Raw genomic sequence first — 18,132 nt, 5'->3', positions numbered from 1 at the left:
CCCTGGGCCTGTCTGTTTACCCTTACTTGGGTCCTGCCCTGGGTCTGTCTGCTTACCCTACCAGGGTCCTGCCCTGAGCCTGCCTGTTTACCCCTACCAGGGTCCTGCCCTGAGCCGGCCTGTTTACCCCTACCTGGGCCCTGTCCTGGGCCAGCCAACTACTTACCTAGGGCCTGCCCTGGGCCTGCTTGCTACTCTTACCTGGGTCCTGTCTTGGGCCTGCCTGCCCACTCCTGCCATAATCCCGTCCAGAACCTGCCAATCACTTACCTGGGCCCTGCCAAGCAACTCTTCCAGGTCTACTCTGGGTCCGCCTACTCGGCTCCTTTTAGGGCCAGACTGCTAGTTATATCTGGTCTCCCTCATTCCTGTCTGCCTGCTCCTGCCGGACCACCAGCATCTGCCAAGATCTTTTCTTTCTGCGGTATTGACCTGTCTTGCCGCGTCGGACATTTTGACTACTACTGCAGTTCTTGAGCCTCCGGAGTATTGTCATCGGACTTCATCTTGCCAGCAATCTTCACCTAAACTTTGGCCTCACCAGTCTGTGTTAGCACAGTCCCGCTGTCACAGTTATCAGAAGAGTGCCTTCGTGACATTGGGAGTCGGTCCATCCTCCACCCATTTCTAATCGTGGGTGGTGGAGAGGCTGGTTCTTCGTGCCACTTGTTCATCTTTTCACGAGCTCCAGACTGGCGACCTCTGCGAGATCGACCTCCAAGACATCAGGTACACGGCCCTCTCGGGCTTCCCAACTTGACAGATTGAGACGCCTGCCTTCTGACCTGGAGATGGATGATACGCAAGACATGCGGAATGAGTTACTAGCTCTCAGAGCCGAGATGACCGCCCTGCGCCAGGAGAATCAGACGTTACGCCAGATGATAACCCAAGGAGCGCCTAGTACCTCTCAGGTGGAGGGATCTTTGTCTCACACTACACCTATCAAGTTTGATGGAGACCCGAGACGGGTGGCTGTATTTTGTAATCACTGTCGGATACATTTCCTTTTCAGATCTACTTACTTCAACAATGATAGGGCCAAGATCGGGTATATCCTGGGAAATCTAACCGGAAATGCGTTAGCCTGGGCAACTCCGTTTGTAGTTACAAACAGTCCCATTTTGAACGATTTTGCTGCTTTTGAAAAGGCATTCCTTGAGGTGTTCCAGACGCCTAATTTGGCCTCCGCTGCACAGAATCAACTGATGGATTACAAGCAGGGAAGCGCTGACATTATAGCTTACATCAGCCGCTTCCGACTTTTGGCTACCGACTCCCAATGGCCAGAAATTACACAGAAGACTCTGTTCCGCTGAGGCCTCAGAGAGGAGTACAAGGACGAGTTACTCCATATCCCCGAACCAGAGAGCCTCCAACAGTTGATTGATCAGGTGCTCCGTATTGACCAGAGATTAGCCGAACGAAAGGCTGAGAGACGTCGGCTTGAAAGAAACAGTCCCAGGACGTCCAGTTTACCCGCAGGTTCGTTCGGTCCTACTGAATCTGGATCGGAGCCAATGCAACTGGGAGCCATAAGAGGTCCATTGCCTGAGGAAGAGAAGAAACGGAGGAGGTCTTTACGTTTATGTCTTTACTGTGGAGCAGCCGGGCATTATCTCGGTACGTGCCCATTGCGCCCGCAGAAGAAGAAGTCGGGAAACTAGGAGACCTGTCGTGTACTGGAAGGGCAACGACAGGTCTCAATCCATCTTCAGACCCTTCAGTTGTTTGTTCGATTCGTCTTCCTATGCAACCAGCAGTGTTACAGACCTTGAAGATCCAGATTAAGTTGCCTGACAAGAATTTGGAAGTATTAGGCCTGTTGGACAGTGGGGCTTCCGGCAACTACATCGACGAGACATTTGCCTCCAGACACAAGATACCATTAATTTCCAGACACATTCCTTTAACCGTGGAGCTCATTGATGGAACTCCCTTGTCTTCCGGGCCCGTTTGTCAGTTCACAGTAGGTCTAGTCCTCCAGATTGCGGATCATAGTGAAGAACTCGCCTTGGACGTAATAAAGTCCCCATCCTACAAAGTGGTCTTGGGGTTACCTTGGCTGCAATATCATAACCCGGTGATAGACTGGAGAACTCAGACTTTAACCTTTTCATCCACTGCTTGCGCTCAGAAATGCAAACTACCAGCTCCTACCCTGGCCGTTTCAACCTCCCTGGAAACATACGGCAGAGGGGTCAGTCTATGTTCCACGTCTCTGATTCCACAGGTATACATCGACTACGAACAGGTATTCTCTGAGCCTGGCGATATACCTCTTCCTCCACATCGTTCCTTTGACTGTTCCATCGAATTGCTGCCGGACTGTGTCATCCCCCATGGGAAATTGTATGCCCTAACACGAGACGAAAAGCAGGTGCTTCTGGAGTACTTGTCGGAGAGTCTAAAAAAAGGATACATAATGCCGTCTAAATCGCCCACAGGATTCCCCATGTTTTTTGTAAAGAAGAAGGAAGGCACTTTGAGACCCTGTATTGATTATCGGCAACTGAACGATATGACAGCAAAAGATCGTTATCCATTACCTCTGATCCGCAGTATCCTTGAATCCTTGCATACTGCTCGGGTCTTTTCCAAACTGGACTTACGCGGAGCTTACCACCTGGTACGTATCAAGAGCGGGGACGAGTGGAAGACTGCCTTCAAGACACCATTCGGGCATTTTGAGTATCGAGTCATGCCTTTTGGCCTATGCAATGCCCCTGCTGTTTTTCAACTATTTATGGACAACATCTTCGGCGATCTACTTGGCTTATCGGTCTGGGTGTATTTGGATGACATCCTGGTTTTTTCCAAATCCTTTGACGAACACGTAGAACATGTTCGTGAGGTCCTCCGTCGGTTGTCCATTAATAATCTATTCGCCAAGGTGGAGAAATGCAGCTTTCACCAATCCAGCATCGAGTTTTTGGGGTTTGTGATTAATCAGGAAGGAATTGGGATGGATCCCAAGAAAGTGCAAGCCATACAAGAATGGACCCTCCTTATGGTATCAAGTCCCTTCAACGCTTTCTGGGATTCGCTAATTTCTACAGGCGCTTCATCCCTCAATTTTCTCAGATCTCTGCGCCCCTCACCAGGCTAACCAGCTGCAAAATCGCTTTCTCGTGGGATTCCGAGGCTTCTCGGGCTTTCGACATCTTGAAGTCAACCTTTATGGCAGCCCCGATTCTGCGCCATCCACAGGAGGAGCTACCCTACATTGTGGAGGCCGACGCTTCCAGCTTCGCAGTCGGTGCTGTCCTCCTACAGAAAGACCCGACTACGTTGGTTGAACATCAAGTGGCCTATTTTTCTCGCAAACTGAATCCCAGCGAAAGAAATTATGCAGTGATCGAAAAGGAACTGTTGGCTATTAAGACCGCATTTGAGGAATGGAGACATTTCCTTCTCGGAGCTCGCTTTTCCGTGGAAGTACGGACAGATCATCGCAATCTGCAATACCTTCGCTCCTTGCAATGTCGAACTCCTCGTCAGGCCAGGTGGGCCTTCTTCTTTTCTCCATTTGAATTTCATGTTACTTACATCCCGGGAACCTCCAATTTGAAAGCAGATGCACTTTCTAGATCCCTAGGGAATGTGGAAGAGGCGTCCTGCCCAGCTCAGCCACTGATTTCCCCTCAACATTTCTTGCTGACTTTGTCTCCTCACCTTGAATCCATCGTGGACGCCACTCGAACTGATCCCGAAAGAGCGACTCTTCTCAGTCGTCGATTTGTGTCTGAACAAGATGGGCTTTTGTTTTTTCGAAAAAAGCTGTATATTCCTAAGGGAGCTATTCGGAAGGGCATTTTGCATGGATTCCACGATTCGCCTATAGGAGGTCATCGTGGGATAAGAGCCACACGGGAGTTGATATCCCGACAGTTTTGGTGGCCTGGTTGGGCTACCGAAGTCCAGAAGTATATCAAAGCATGTCCAATTTGTGCCCAGTGCAAAATACCTAGAAAACGTCAGTTGGGATTGCTGGTACCTACTGAAATAGCACCTTACCCATGGCATACCATCGCCACCGACTTCATTGTGGATCTACCTCCTTCAGAAGGGTTTACTTGCATAATGGTGGTTGTGGACAGTTTCACTAAGCTAGCCCATTTCATCCCATTTCAGAAGATCCCTACAGCAACCCAGATGGCTTCAGCGTTCCTGCATGAAATCTACCGGTTACATGGTCTACCTGAGAAGATCATTTCAGATCGAGGGACCCAGTTCCTCTCTTTATTCTGGAGCAAGGTGTGTGGTCATCTGGGAATTCATAGGGCTCTAAGCTTGGGCTATCACCCACAGACCAATGGGCTCACCGAAAGGACCAATCAAACTTTGGAAGAGTACCTCCGCTGTTTTGCTAATGCTACTCAGTCCAACTGGAGAGCTGGTTTAGATCTTGCTGAAGTGTCTTACAACAATACAATTCACGCTTCCATTGGAGTCAGTCCGTTCTTCTGCTCTACTGGTCTACATCCTCGATTGATGCCTTTTCATCCGGTTCCTTCCAGTACAGTCCCATCTGCTGATGGCTATGTCACTCACATTCAGAAACAACAGGAACTAGCACGCAAGATCCTGAGAGAAACCAAAGATCGGATGAAGATACAGGCAGACAGGAAGAGGAGTGTAGAACCAGATTTTCAGGAGGGTGACAGGGTGTGGCTATCCTCAAAGAACCTGCCGCTTCACAACCTGCCCGTCAAACTGGCTCCCTGATTTTTTGGGCCCTTCGTTATTACCAAGCGGCTGTCCTCTGTAGCCTTCCGTCTCCGATTACCCCCTTCTTGGCATATACACCCCGTTTTCCATGTGTCCTTGTTGAAACCCTACGTGGTCGATACCTACGGCCGCACCTGTCCTCGTCCGGCCTCTGTCCTGGTGCAAGGCGTTCCAGAGTTCGAGGTTCACGAGATTTGTGATGCCCGTTATCGCAGGGGGGTACTCCACTATTTAGTTGATTGGAAAGGGTACCCGGCCTGTGATCGTACCTGGGAACCGCACCGGCACGTGCATGCCCCCCGTCTGGTACGTGAATTCTATAGACGGTTTCCTTGGAAACCTGGGGCCCCGGGTCTTCCTGGGAGGGGGCATAGTGTCATGTCACGTGGGAGACCGGAGTCTGCCGCTCCCTTTTCCTCCTGGCGAGTCTACCCGCGTGTTCGCGTCTGGGGACTCGCCAGGGGAGGAGCGTTGGGTGTTGGGCCCGGCGGCCTACGGCACATGCGCGGGAGACCTCTGTCGCGGTTCCACTCATGCGCCGTGGACTGGGCTCGCCTCCTTGGAAGGGCTTGCCTTCCAGGCCTCATTGTGGGTTCGCCGGTGCCCGGAGACGAAGCGGCTTGCGTTCCAAGCCTCTCGGGCGCCGGCGACCCATAAAAGAGGCCATGAATCGATGCAAGCCGCGTCTCAACGCGGTTTGCTTCGCTTCGCTTTGTTTGTTCCTGTGCTCCTGTACTTACCTGGGTCCAGTCCTGGGCCAGCCCTCTACCTTCCTGAGACTTGCCCTGAGCCTGCCTGTTTACCCTTATCTGGGTCCTGCCCTGGGCCTGTCTGTTTACCCTTACTTGGGTCCTGCCCTGGGTCTGTCTGCTTACCCTACCAGGGTCCTGCCCTGACCCTGCCTGTTTACCCCTACCAGGGTCCTGCCCTGAGCCTGCCTGTTTACCCCTACCTGGGCCCTGTCCTGGGCCAGCCAACTACTTACCTAGGGCCTGCCCTGGGCCTGCTTGCTACTCTTACCTGGGTCCTGTCTTGGGCCTGACTGCCCAGTCCTGCCATAATCCCGTCCAGAACCTGCCAATCACTTACCTGGGCCCTGCCAAGCAACTCTTCCAGGTCTACTCTGGGTCCGCCTACTCGGCTCCTTTTAGGGCCAGACTGCTAGTTATATCTGGTCTCCCTCATTCCTGTCTGCCTGCTCCTGTCGGACCACCAGCATCTGCCAAGATCTTTTCTTTCTGCGGTATTGACCTGTCTTGCCGCGTCGGACATTTTGACTACTACTGCAGTTCTTGAGCCTCCGGAGTATTGTCATCGGACTTCATCTTGCCAGCAATCTTCACCTAAACTTTGGCCTCACCAGTCTGTGTTAGCACAGTCCCGCTGTCACAGTTATCAGAAGAGTGCCTTCGTGACATTGGGAGTCGGTCCAACCTCCACCCATTTCTAATCGTGGGTGGTGGAGAGGCTGGTTCTTCGTGCCACTTGTTCATCTTTTCACGAGCTCCAGACTGGCGACCTCTGCGAGATCGACCTCCAAGACATCAGGTACGCGGCCCTCTCGGGCTTCCCAACTTGACACTTTGTGACATATATCTTGCTGCACACTTCTCTGCCTTTAATATTCAAACTTACAACAAAATATCCAACAACATAAATCCACCAAGTTTAATGTCAGGAGGCAACAGTTTTCTCAACTCTCCACCCACCACCGTCTGCTACACCTCCTGTGACATCAATGAAACCTTTGCACCAGAATCAGCCATCATTCTAACATGCTTCCCATTTACTTCAACCTCTACAAATGGACTTTCACAATCTTCTTCATTAGCACATTTCACCATTAACCAAAATTACATCTATGTGGTCCTCATCATCCTGCCCACAGGATTTCTGCCCTTCCACCATCACATATAACACTCCTCTCTAAGAGTCTAAGATTGTGCATGCAACACCCCCTACCTCAGTGGATGGGTAGGTGTTGAGCTTCCTGTCATGTGGCAGGACGCAGCCCTCAGTGTCCTTCAGTGCAGCAGTAACAAAAAACAATCCAGGAGGCCCAGGTCATCTGTGAGTTCTACCACGCAGCGCTGGCAGAGCAGACAGAACGGCACAGCGGCGTCTTCTCGGGCATGGGTGCTCTCGGGCTGGATATGATCTCTGGGCGCAGGGGAGCAGCTGGGCTGCTGACACCGAAATCAGTGGGGGGCTCTGTTGCAGGGTTCATTCGTTGCCAGTGAAATATAGTGACTTCACACGTTCAGGTAGGAATTCACTTGTCAATTTATTTAAGACAAGGTATCCATACAGCCACCCCCAGCTAAGTCAGCTCTGCTCCAACTCCCAAAAGCCTCTGGTTTCACCAGTTCAAGAAACCCCAGCACATAAAGATGGATAACATAGACATAAGATATCAATACGATAAAATTGTGTTTTATAGTCGAGACAGGCACTGATGCCCGTGGGCGATCCTGACAGTAGGGCTCTGGGCAACCACACAGAATTCCCATGCATAGAGGCAAGCTGAACTGTGCTGAAAAGAAAGATCACTGTTCACCAGCTTTGAAAGTGACACCGACACGGGACATGCTACAGTACTTCTGATTGGGAGAAAATGAGTCAAACAATCAACTATTGGATCTCTCTTCTCTGTAGCAATGATTTTGGGAATATGTTGATGGCTATGCCGCCAAATCCATAAATGTAGGTGCTGCAGCCACTAATGCGTTCCCATACTAATTACAAAAATTCAAGCTGGGTTCCTTTCTGAAGAAGATGCATTTTCATACAGGCAACCTGAGTGATTACCTGTTATGGCCATAACTCCTTCTTGCTTTACTGAGTGCACTTATGACCACTATACAATCATATGTCAAAAACCACACAAACTTGTATTACAATAGCTACTAACCAGTACTTTAATTAAGCACTTTTAAACCTGTTAATCCCAAAAATGCCTAAGCAATTTAAAAAATAGGAGCCAGGAAGTCAATGAATTCCATAGATTGCATTATGTTTAAAATACGACTTCCGGACGTGGAGCCTCTGTAGTATTCTTAAACATGCGGATGTTATTTCTTTTTCCTTGAATGTTTCCCAAAGTCCCTCTCTCCACGCTTTATAGCCAGATAGGACCACCATTTTATTCTCCAACTTGAAAAGCAGAAGGCAGTCCAATTCTACCTGTCTAACCCTGGGCTTCAAGTGATTTATCCTTGAAGTCATTTACTCCGAACATTTTAAGCATGGAAGCATTTTTACTACCAAATAAATTGACTGACTCCCACATATTTAGGCTTTGAATTTTTTTACTTTCTTTCCCGAAAAGTTACTGAAGTAAGTGAAGCATTTTTACCAAACCTGATTCCTTTAGGGGTTTGGATGTGGGCAAGTTGGTTTCAATTGTTACTAAGAAGCCCAAACTAGTTTTCGTCTGCTGCAAATTACAGGCCTACTTTCAGAGGAATGTCTCCTTGCTCACTTTGAGGCCAAATGGTAAGAATTTCTCCAGCAGTAAAAACAGTGCCAACTAGATTTAACTAGCTTTCACTGAAGATAGATGACACTGGGGACTGTGATCAGAAGAGCATCCAGGAATTGTCTTGGTTTCAATTGTGCATGTTAAGGATCGTTGAGTACTCTGATTTCCGAAGACCATACGGCACAAGTTTTCTCATGTGAAGTTGATTTCTTTTTGTAGATCTTCATGATGTGCTTTACGTGGGCCTCTGAACAAGCCTAATTCAAAAGTCACATTTGCGCAAAATGCTGTGGTGTGTTTCATATGAGCACCTGCCCAAGCCAAGAAAATCCTCTCCAAAAAATATTCTCACCCTATCTGTTTTATACCTTATCCCAGTTTTCACTCTTAGCGGCTCGAGGCACCTCCATACTGACATTCCCTCTGTGATGAATTGCCATCTGGCAAGGCTGTGAAAGCCCTGTTTTTCATTTATTAAATAACAACATGATGCGGGTAATTCCATCTCTTCAAGAGAAATCTGCTAATCTGATTCCCCTTTCATAGGTTGCATGCCATATTTTTGCCTGAAAAAGAAGGGGTCTCCCACCACTTCTTTGAATCATCCTGAGAATCTTCTTAAAGCATCTTGATCATCACTTGAGAAGGTTTCACTGGACCCTGCTGAGAGAGCAGTCCTCTATAAAGTCCCCCAATTGTGAGGTGGAGACAGGTGTTCCAAGGCAGAGACCAGCCCTGTCCCCTAACCATCCCCAGGGGCGATTGGGGGTGATCTGCTGCTGGAACAGGACCTGTCTCTCGGCCAGCCACAGTGGTACCCAGGACCTCACTCTGTTGGAGGACCCCTGCAGTTGTGTGCCAGCCTCCCCTGTGTTTGGGAGCCCGAGAACAGGGACCTACCTTGTCCCCGAGTCCTTGGATTGAGACTCACAGCACTCTGAAAGCAAAGACATCAAGAACTGTTCAGAAAATTTGAACCAGCAGGACCCTCCATTTCAGCCTTTTGCTCTCTTCTTTTCTTCGCACGTCACTAAGAAGTCTGGTTCGGCACTACTGAACCATCAAGAATCGCAAATAATTTACTATTGACTGCTAACTGCCCTCTTGTTCCATTCTTTGGACCGAGAGAATGGTTAGGTCAGTTTGAACCCTTTTTGCTGTTAAGTACATATCCTTTTTCAAGAGCATTGTTGCTTTTGCTTGCATCTCACACCTGGTTCATTAGCCAGAGTGCTACATCTACTATCTTTTCTTATTCTGTTTTCATTCCTTAAGGGTGGGTTTTGTGTAATGTTTTAATAGCTATTATTGCAACATGGCGTGTTTAACTAAAGTGCACATATTTTTATAGAACTTTGATTGGACATTCCTTTAATTTGAACTGTTATAATTCTCTGTTTGGGTCACTGCTGTGTGATGTGCCCTTTAACACGTAAGATGACCTCTGTAGATCTAGGTTTGAGATCAGATTGGCAAATGAAAGAACATACTAATTGTCAAACTAATAACGTAATTTACATGATTAGATGTCCATATGCATTATTGTACATAGGGAAGACCAACAGGAAATGCAAGACACGCATGATCGAACATAGAAGCTGCCTAAAAAACCATACTGAGAAAGCCCCTCTGGTTAAACACTATGAAGAGAAGGGCCATTCGTTTATGGACTTTGAATGGTGTATTTTGAAAAAAGTTAAGGGGAAAACCCAGGAAGAAATCAATAGGAAATTAATTAATTTAGAACAGAAACTCATTTTTCTAACTAATAGCCATGTAACAGGGCTAAATGAAAATATTGAGTGGCACAATATTAAATTGTCAAACCGGATATTAAATTATGCCTCTTATTACAAACGATTTGTGTGTATATTGACCTACGCCAAGTTGCTTAAAATTGTACGCGAATAACTCTCTACGGCAAGGTCTTGACCTTAGAAATTGATGTAAGCCGCCATCTTGAATCAAGCCTCCATTTTAGGTTAAAAACCGTCATTTTGGGGTTTTATACAAAGTCACCCTGTAATCTAAAATGGCCATCTCGTGTGTCCTTGTTCTTGTCTTAACCTCTCCAACCTCTGTAGGGGAGTTAATGTCCAACCTGCCCTCAGGCTATATGTTAGGGTCATGTAGACCTTGTCCTTTGTTGACCTCGGGAGCGGGGGATTTCTTGAATCAGCAATGTTAAACTAAAAGTATACAAGAACAGTAATGCTATCCGAATATAATATGCAAAACATTTGTTTGGTCTGTATTTAAACAATTATTTACATGAAGGTAAGGGTGTGGAATTCAGTCGGGGTGTAGGCAGTTTTGATTACCCACCTGTATTTTAAACTCCATAAACTCATAGAGTTCCTTTTGTTTCCAACAGACCTAATAAATAACCTGCATGGTGTACGCATTGTGTTGCGTTTGTCTGGTTGCAAGATAGACTCAATAATCTTTCCCTAGAGAGAGAGTAGCTGTGTATGGCACTGAGGTGAGGACCTAATTTATATACTTTTGTTGTCATCCCCCGGTGTATTTTTTGAGAGATGCTCATGGTAATACGGTGCACTTCAAGGCACGGTGAATTTAAAAATAACACTAGAGAATGTGGTTAGTGTCTGGTTATTTCTCCTCACCACTGTGAATTTGAAGAACAAAAATTGTAATTGTTAAATAAACTTGAAAACATTTATTGCTACAAGTTTGAAGCACTAGTATATTATAAATTGTATACTTGTTGCATCCTAATGGTAATTAGGTTTGGCTAGGTTTAGTAAGATAACCAATCATGCCCATGTAGTAATGTGTTTGTGTTTATATGTACCCTCAGCTATAGGAACCGGGACCATAGAGGAAAGAATAGAGAAGTCTACAGGAAGCACAATACACAAGACACATTTCTGCCCCTGAAGAATGTCCAGTTAATAGTAACATCAAGAACAGAAACTTATATAAGTTTGGCTAATTTTTGTATGCAGTAGGAAGCAAGAAACATTGAGTTGCTACTGTGTAGTGTTTCAAGTATTTGTAAAACTTGTCTCTGTGTGGTGGAACAACTACTTTTAACATTGTATATTTTTATGTGGTATAAATGTATTTTAAAAAAAACAATAATAATGTTTTTGATACTTGTGCGATTAAGCAAATGAATTAAAATATGACATTTTAGTGAATTTTTTGGTATACGTTATTAATTAGGGGACACACAGCTCACATTTGTTGAGTGGCTGTGGGTCGTTTTCAGATTCCTGAGGGCAACATGTTGTCTCATTAAGTATGTATATGTCCCTCCTTTTGATGAAATAGATGGGTCACTACTGAACCACATTCTCACCCCTCTGAAGAGTATAGTGTTCCCTCGGCCCAGATTACCACAAAAGGCGAACAATGTATATCTCTTGACTGTGCCTGTTTTACCTGTGTGATTGTGTTGGCTCTTGGTTTGTTGAAATGTGAGGGCTGAGTGGGTGTTTTAGCCTCTACACATCCTTGTACTCCTGCAGGGCAGAAGTCAATTTATCACACTCTCTTTTAGGATAGGCTCAAGATAATGTTTTTTTTTACCACAATGCTGGTAGTAGGAATTCTCTTCCTTTAGAGATTTGCATTCCATCTTTTTTGTTTACCAGTAAGTGCAAGTTTATGAACAGGATCTTCTGCCAGCCAACACTAAGATGGACAGCGCATTGAGACAATCCGGTGGTATAAAGCATGCCAGAGGATTTATCAGCAGTTTCCGCAGAATAAATAGAACCACTGGACAAAGACAGCAAACTACATCAATAGTTTAATTGCATGCATACAGGGCAGTGATCACTGAAAAGTGATAAGGTACAGCCAGGCAAGAGAGGAATCTGTACCAGGGTCTAAGATGAAAAGACATGCCATACCATCATAAATGCCAACAGCACTAAATGGAGAGACCAGGGAGACTAACAATCAGTACTTGGTTACAATACCAAGCCATACATCATGAGGTCATAGGTCAAACTGTAAGCACCTCTGTTTCAATGTTTCACTGGAATCAAGCTCCAACCGGTTCATGAATATCAAGATGTAGCTTTAATGTAGGCCCCCAATTACCTATGTCCATCACATAATGGAAGTTGGATGTAGTTCAATTGTACACTTTCCCTGCATGGCGTGGATCAGTGTATAATGGCTCAGAGGCTTCAGAGGTGTCCTTGTAGCACTCTTGTATTTCAAACCATGGGTCATGTCTGAAGGGGTTAGAGGTCTAACAAGTGTATTTAGTGCTAAGATGGCACATACCTGTAAAGGCTGTATGTAGATGGAACTCAGCTGACTTTTTTGAAATGTACTCCTTGCTCTCCCCCTCTCTCAGGATTTAATGGTGCTACTTCTGGGTCCCAAGCTAGCAGGACAAACCTTGCTGTGCACCAACATGTAAAAGAAGGACTGGACCAGTCACAGAACTTCATCAAAATTCCATCACGCAGGCAGATTGTTGATGGTGATATGATACCGGATTGCTTTTGGTGGGTCTAGTGATAGTCGACTGAGGCACCGCTGACCTCACATTTTGCAGAATTCCCGAGCAAGGTCACTGAAGACTGTGTTCCTGGTGGGGTAGATGAAGGTGAAGTTCAGTGGGTAGAAGACAAAGTTGCATACTTCCCTCTGTAATACAACTGCTTGATGCCCTTCAACTCTCCATTCACCACAGCCATGGCCCGTAAATTGGGGGCTGCCTTTTCAATGTGAGAATTACAGATGTCCTTTTCCGGCCCTTATGCCTTCTACTACACCCTCCTTTTTGCTCTCAAGCCTTACCGCAGTATGCCATCTTCCTCTAAAGGATCTGGGTATCATCTACTTAACCGTAAACAAAGGCAAAATATTGAACTAATGAAGCAGCAGTGTGCAAGGAAAAGAAGGCAAGAAATTTACGAACCCTAAGAGATTTTTAAAACAGTCAGCAAATGATCCACTGTGTAGATGAACAATGAGATGATTATAACAATGAGTACACCATCTCCATCAGTCATCATCCTCATTCAACAAACACTGATTTAGAAGAAGGGTTCACAATCACATTGTACACTGCTTTGCAGTTGTTTCTCCAGTCCTTGCACAGGGAGAGATGCCAAACGACAACGTCTTGAAGTGATGTTGAAGCAAAAAAGCTTATCGACACTGTGCTAACATCATAATCGCTTCAAAGAATTCAAATAAAAAATGTTGATGCACATGACTGCCCGGGTCATTGAATTATAACTTATTGAAATACAGATAAAAATACACATCAGGGCACAATAATCAATGAATCATCTATATCTATACAATGGTTCTTGAAAGATGCTTTATCAAATTCTCTCTGAACGTTCCTACCGTTGCATGCACTAACGAAGATGATCAATGGTAAATCTATCGAGTACAGGTAATATTTGTTGCATGGAGCCCTGTTCTTCTTCCTTCCCTCACCCTCTGAGTTAGATACCCAAGCAATACCACATCAGTCAAAGACACAGACTACACACAAAGGTGAGAGGGAAGGAGGTCAAGCCTGTGATGAGTATAGGAACTAGCATGGCAAAGGCTGATAAGTAATGGCTGTATGACCACTTTTTTGGTCTTCCTTAACACATTCCTTGCACTAGAGGATAACCCATACTTGTGCCACATATTCAACCAGCACAACTGGCTTTGCATGGGGAAGACAGCCAGCTAACATGCGCTTGGCATTCTTCACTTACCTCACTGCATCTGTCAAATAGTCCCAATACTTGTAGATTGTGCGAGAACTGTACATCATCATGGGAAGCATTGACCTGGGGCTGGACTTTGTGAGGTAGATGGCCGAAAGCTCCGTGTTCCGGTAAACTGCTGCAGTGACAAAGTGGGAACAAGGCTGTTGTTTGAATTGGATCCCATGACTTGCATTATGGCAATTAAGAATATAAAAAAAACCATACCAATGAGAGACAGCAGTAATTACAGCACTGAAGGTTGTTAGGAGGTGTAGAAATTTGCTATCGACTCAAGTACTGTTAAGTTCCAGGAAAGGATAGGTTTTTAGGTGTTGGATCAATTGCTGTGGTTACATTGGTAAGAAAAACATGTTCCAACTAGTTTCGATTAAATAATGTATCTGCACAGACCATGCTATCGATTAGATAGTTACTTTAGTTTAAGATGTACTTGCTGTTATTGACACATATAAGCCAAACTATAACATGGAAAACAATCCCAGTATCAATACGTGTTTCAAGCCACCAGGTGCTTTCTAAGGATTCATAATGCACAACTGATCTGTGTGATGCTAAGGCGTGTTATGTCATATGGCATTGTATAGCGCCTACTGCCATGGTATGGCCTCAAAATGCTGTGGGGTGAACGCCCTTGGAGAACCAAGGTCCGAGATGTGAGATGTGAAGGAGGATTCTAGAATGTGTGTGGACATTTTTAGTGAGCACCAAGGTAGGTATAGGTGGCTAAGTCCCTGATAGCGAGAGATCTTGAAAGTGGATGGGTGCTGTGACAGCTGTCAGTGGGCAAGGCGAGTTAAGGTGGCTGATTATGTGCACAGTTGGACCAAATTCTTTTATTGCACTCAGCTGTATTCTATTGGCAGTGGTGATGTGCCTTGTGAAGTCGAGTAGTGATTATTGCAGATGCATGCGTGTGAGTGGCTGTGCACAGGGAGGGATACAGCTATTTTCCATCATGATGGAGTGCTATAAATATCAGTGAATCAAGGCTGATATCTAGTTACCACAAGGTTATGCAGATTTTATCATAAGGTTTGACTGGAATCCTTTCCGTGCGGGCTATGTACCACCTTATTTTCTCCTCAAGTGACTCATTGGGAGCCTCCGCCTTCCTGTCTTGGGGGGGATAGTTCACCGAGGTGGTGGATCAGGTCGGTCAGAATGCAGAAGGGAAGAGCCATATTTTGAGAGCCTTCCGGAAAGCAAGATGTGGGAGCATGGACTGAGAAAGAAGAGCCCCCTATTCTGGTCGATTTTGTGACTGGCATGATGTGAAGGAGAGCTGTGCCGAACCTCAGGTTTCTGGTGGCCCTGTAGGGTGTGAGTTTGTGTTATACATATTCTGTTCCTGTGTTGTGCAGTGCTTGGTGGGTGATGCACATTGCCTTGAAGGTGGATCGTTGGCCTGTTGGCAGCCAGTGAAGGACCCAGAGGGTGGGTGTGATTTTCTCTCTAGGGCCTAGGACAAGAAGGAGTCTTGCTACAGTGTTTTATACCTGTTGAGTTTTCTAAGTGATGATGCGCAGGCCCTCAGGTATAGGGTGTTAGCATAGTCTCAGCGTAAACGGACAATAGCCACAATCGTGGCGACTCTGTGTGGGAAGGTCAAGTAGGGGAAGATGCATCGGAAGAATGCGTAAGTGTAGGTAGCAGGTTTCTGTCACTGAGTTGATGTGACAGCATCAGGTCTGAGTCCATAGTGCATGCAATGCTTTTTTACTGTGTTGTAAGTGGAGGGGGGTGGGTTTAGTGAGTTCGGCTATGGGGTGGGTTGAGGGAAGAGTACAGCCTTCCTGCAGATCATGACCTCTGTTTTTTTGGGGTTGAGTAGGAGTTGGTTAGCAGTCATAATGGTCGATTTCTGTGAGGCATGATGCGAGATCAAGAAGACGGAGGAAGGGGCCTTTGGGATCTTGAAGATGATTTGGGTGTCATCAGCGTAGCTGTAGCAAGACAGGTTGTGTGATCTGATGAGAGCAAGGGGGGTGCTCAGATAGAGGTTAAAGACCAGTGGGGGGAGAGAGAGTGGTCCTGTGGCATTCTGCGTGCGACAGGGAGGGCAGTCGAGGAGAAGGGAGGCATGTGTACTTAGGATCTGTTGAAGAGGAAGGAGGAAATCCACTTCAGAGCTGCGCCCTGATGCCAGGAGAGTGGAGTTTGTCTGCGAGCGCATGGTGGTCAATGGTGTTGAAGGCTGCTGAGAGGTTGAGAAGAATTAGTTCGGCACAACCTTTCGAGTCTGAGGTTCTCTTGGATTATCCCAGATGGAGACTAGCATGATTTCAGTTCCTCGTAGGCATCTGAAGCCGGATTGGGCTCAGTCGAGGAGGTGGTTAATTGCTGTGAAAAGGTTTAGCTGGGTCTAGGAGGTCCAGTCGATTAGTTTAGTTATAAATCCGTTGTTTGAGATAGGTCTGTAGTTGGCTGATACAAGGGGTTTGATGTACAAGGTCTTGAATTCTGCTGGGAAGGTGCCTGAGGTGAGAAATGAGGTAATAATGGATCTTGCGATCTTGCCGGTACAGGTTGATGATAGAATTTCTTTTAGAAGAGGAGGACATGGGTCTCCAGGGGATCCTGAGGGGTGGCTGTTAGATAGAAACTTTGGAAATTTAGGGTGGGAGATAAGAGAGAAGGAAAAGAAGAGCAAGCAAGTGCAGAGAGGATCTGAATACCCGATCATGGATGATGGGGAGTGGGGTGTGAGCAATACTATTTTAGTGACAATGGCAAGGTTTCTTTCTAGGACTATGTTGTGGAAGTGGTCTGAGAGGGAGTGACAGAGAGTTTGTGTGTGGGGAGGTGATGCATACAGGGGCCTTGAATTCAGATGTAAGCTTGTGGCGTTCCCTACAGGTGTTTGGGACATTGGTGATTCTATTCCTGTCATAGGAATTGTTGGCCTTGCGTATTTCTGGCCTGTAGGCTTTCAGCTGCTGGGCGTAGGCTATTCTATTCTGTGGCGACAGGTTTGCCCGGCATTTGAGTTCTCGGGTGTGGTTCTGGGATTTGAGGGATTTGAGAGCTGAGGTGAATCATCTGTGGATGATCCCCTGTCTGTAACAGAAGAATCTGAATGGGGTGAGTGGGCTAAGAGCTTCCGAGAGCCATTGATAAAAGTGGCGGATGGAGATCTTACCTGACTAGAGTGGTAGGGCGGTCAGGTGGGCAAGTAGGGAATCTGCCAGGTTTGGAGTTACTTTGACTTTCTCTCAAAGTGAGGAGTGGATGGGTGGCTCTGGGGCTGTCATGAGGGATGGAGGGATTACAGTCAAGAGAGTGAAGAAGATTGATGCATGGTCCATCCAGACTAGTGGGTGAGGCGGAAGAGGGGTGATGAGTTCAGGAGAGATGTGTCTTGGGTATGGCCTGCAGAGTCTGTAGGTCAAGATACTAGCTGTGTCAGATAAAGGGTTTCCAGGATGTCCAGAAGAGATCGTGTCATGGGGTTATGTGAGATGTCGAACCAGATATTGACGTACCCTAGCATAGTGAGGAGGGGGTGAGAGACCAAGATGGCTGCTAAAGAGTCACTAAGATTATCTGCAAAGCATCTGTTGTAGCCCGTGGGTGTATTTATGAGTAGGAAGCTCTGAGTGTGTGTGTGTGTGTGTGGGTGAGGAGGTATTTTACTAGGAGGGATTCACAGTCTAAGTTGCAGGCTTGTCCCTCCAAGTGTGAAATGTAGAGGTAGGATTTGTGTATGATAGAAATGACACCTGCCCCGCTGATGCACAATTAGAGTGTAGCCTGGAGGGAAGGTCTTGTGTGCAATGGCTGGAAGTCTTGAGAGAACCATGTTTCGGTGATGAGGAGGATGTCACAGCCTTCAGATGAAATTAGGTTGTAAATGTTGTGGCTGCTTTTTGCAACAGATCTGGCATTGATCAGGGTGTATTTTAATCCGTTGCTAGGTTGGGTGTTTGACACAAAGTGTTAAGGATTCTGGGAAGCTTAGCAGGGGGAGGGGGAGAGTGGCAGCTACCAGGTAGAAGGGGAATGGGTTGTATAAAAGTAAGGGTGGGAGAAGACTGGTGCTGTGTTATTTGCTGATAAGGGGTGCATCCACTGGGGGTGGTCCCCTGCTTTGTTGTAGGGTCTGCAGGAGAGGATGGGTACTGTGGGAAGGATTTATTAGAATGTGAGACTTTTCTTGGGTGGGGCCTAAGATCTATGTTCAAAAGAGTGGGTGGGTGG

At 46.4% G+C, this 18,132-nt stretch overlaps 1 protein-coding gene across 2 annotated transcripts in view; it reads right to left on the bottom strand.

Annotated features, from left to right (window-relative positions):
- Nucleotides 1-18,132, bottom strand: part of ASMT (acetylserotonin O-methyltransferase) — a 263,533-nt gene that overhangs the window by 154,589 nt on the left and 90,812 nt on the right. For both annotated transcript variants that reach the window (XM_069636742.1, XM_069636744.1), the window contains exon 3: nucleotides 13,921-14,050. In XM_069636742.1, coding sequence (XP_069492843.1) covers nucleotides 13,921-14,050 — 130 coding nt within the window. The remainder of the gene's footprint in view (nucleotides 1-13,920; nucleotides 14,051-18,132) is intronic.

This window comes from Ambystoma mexicanum, chromosome 7p (genome assembly GCF_040938575.1).
Source record: "Ambystoma mexicanum isolate Mex_15411 chromosome 7p, UKY_AmexF1_1, whole genome shotgun sequence".
Taxonomy (NCBI): domain Eukaryota; kingdom Metazoa; phylum Chordata; class Amphibia; order Caudata; family Ambystomatidae; genus Ambystoma; species Ambystoma mexicanum.
Note: the sequence above shows the minus strand (reverse complement) of the source record. Positions and strands in the feature narration are given on the sequence as shown.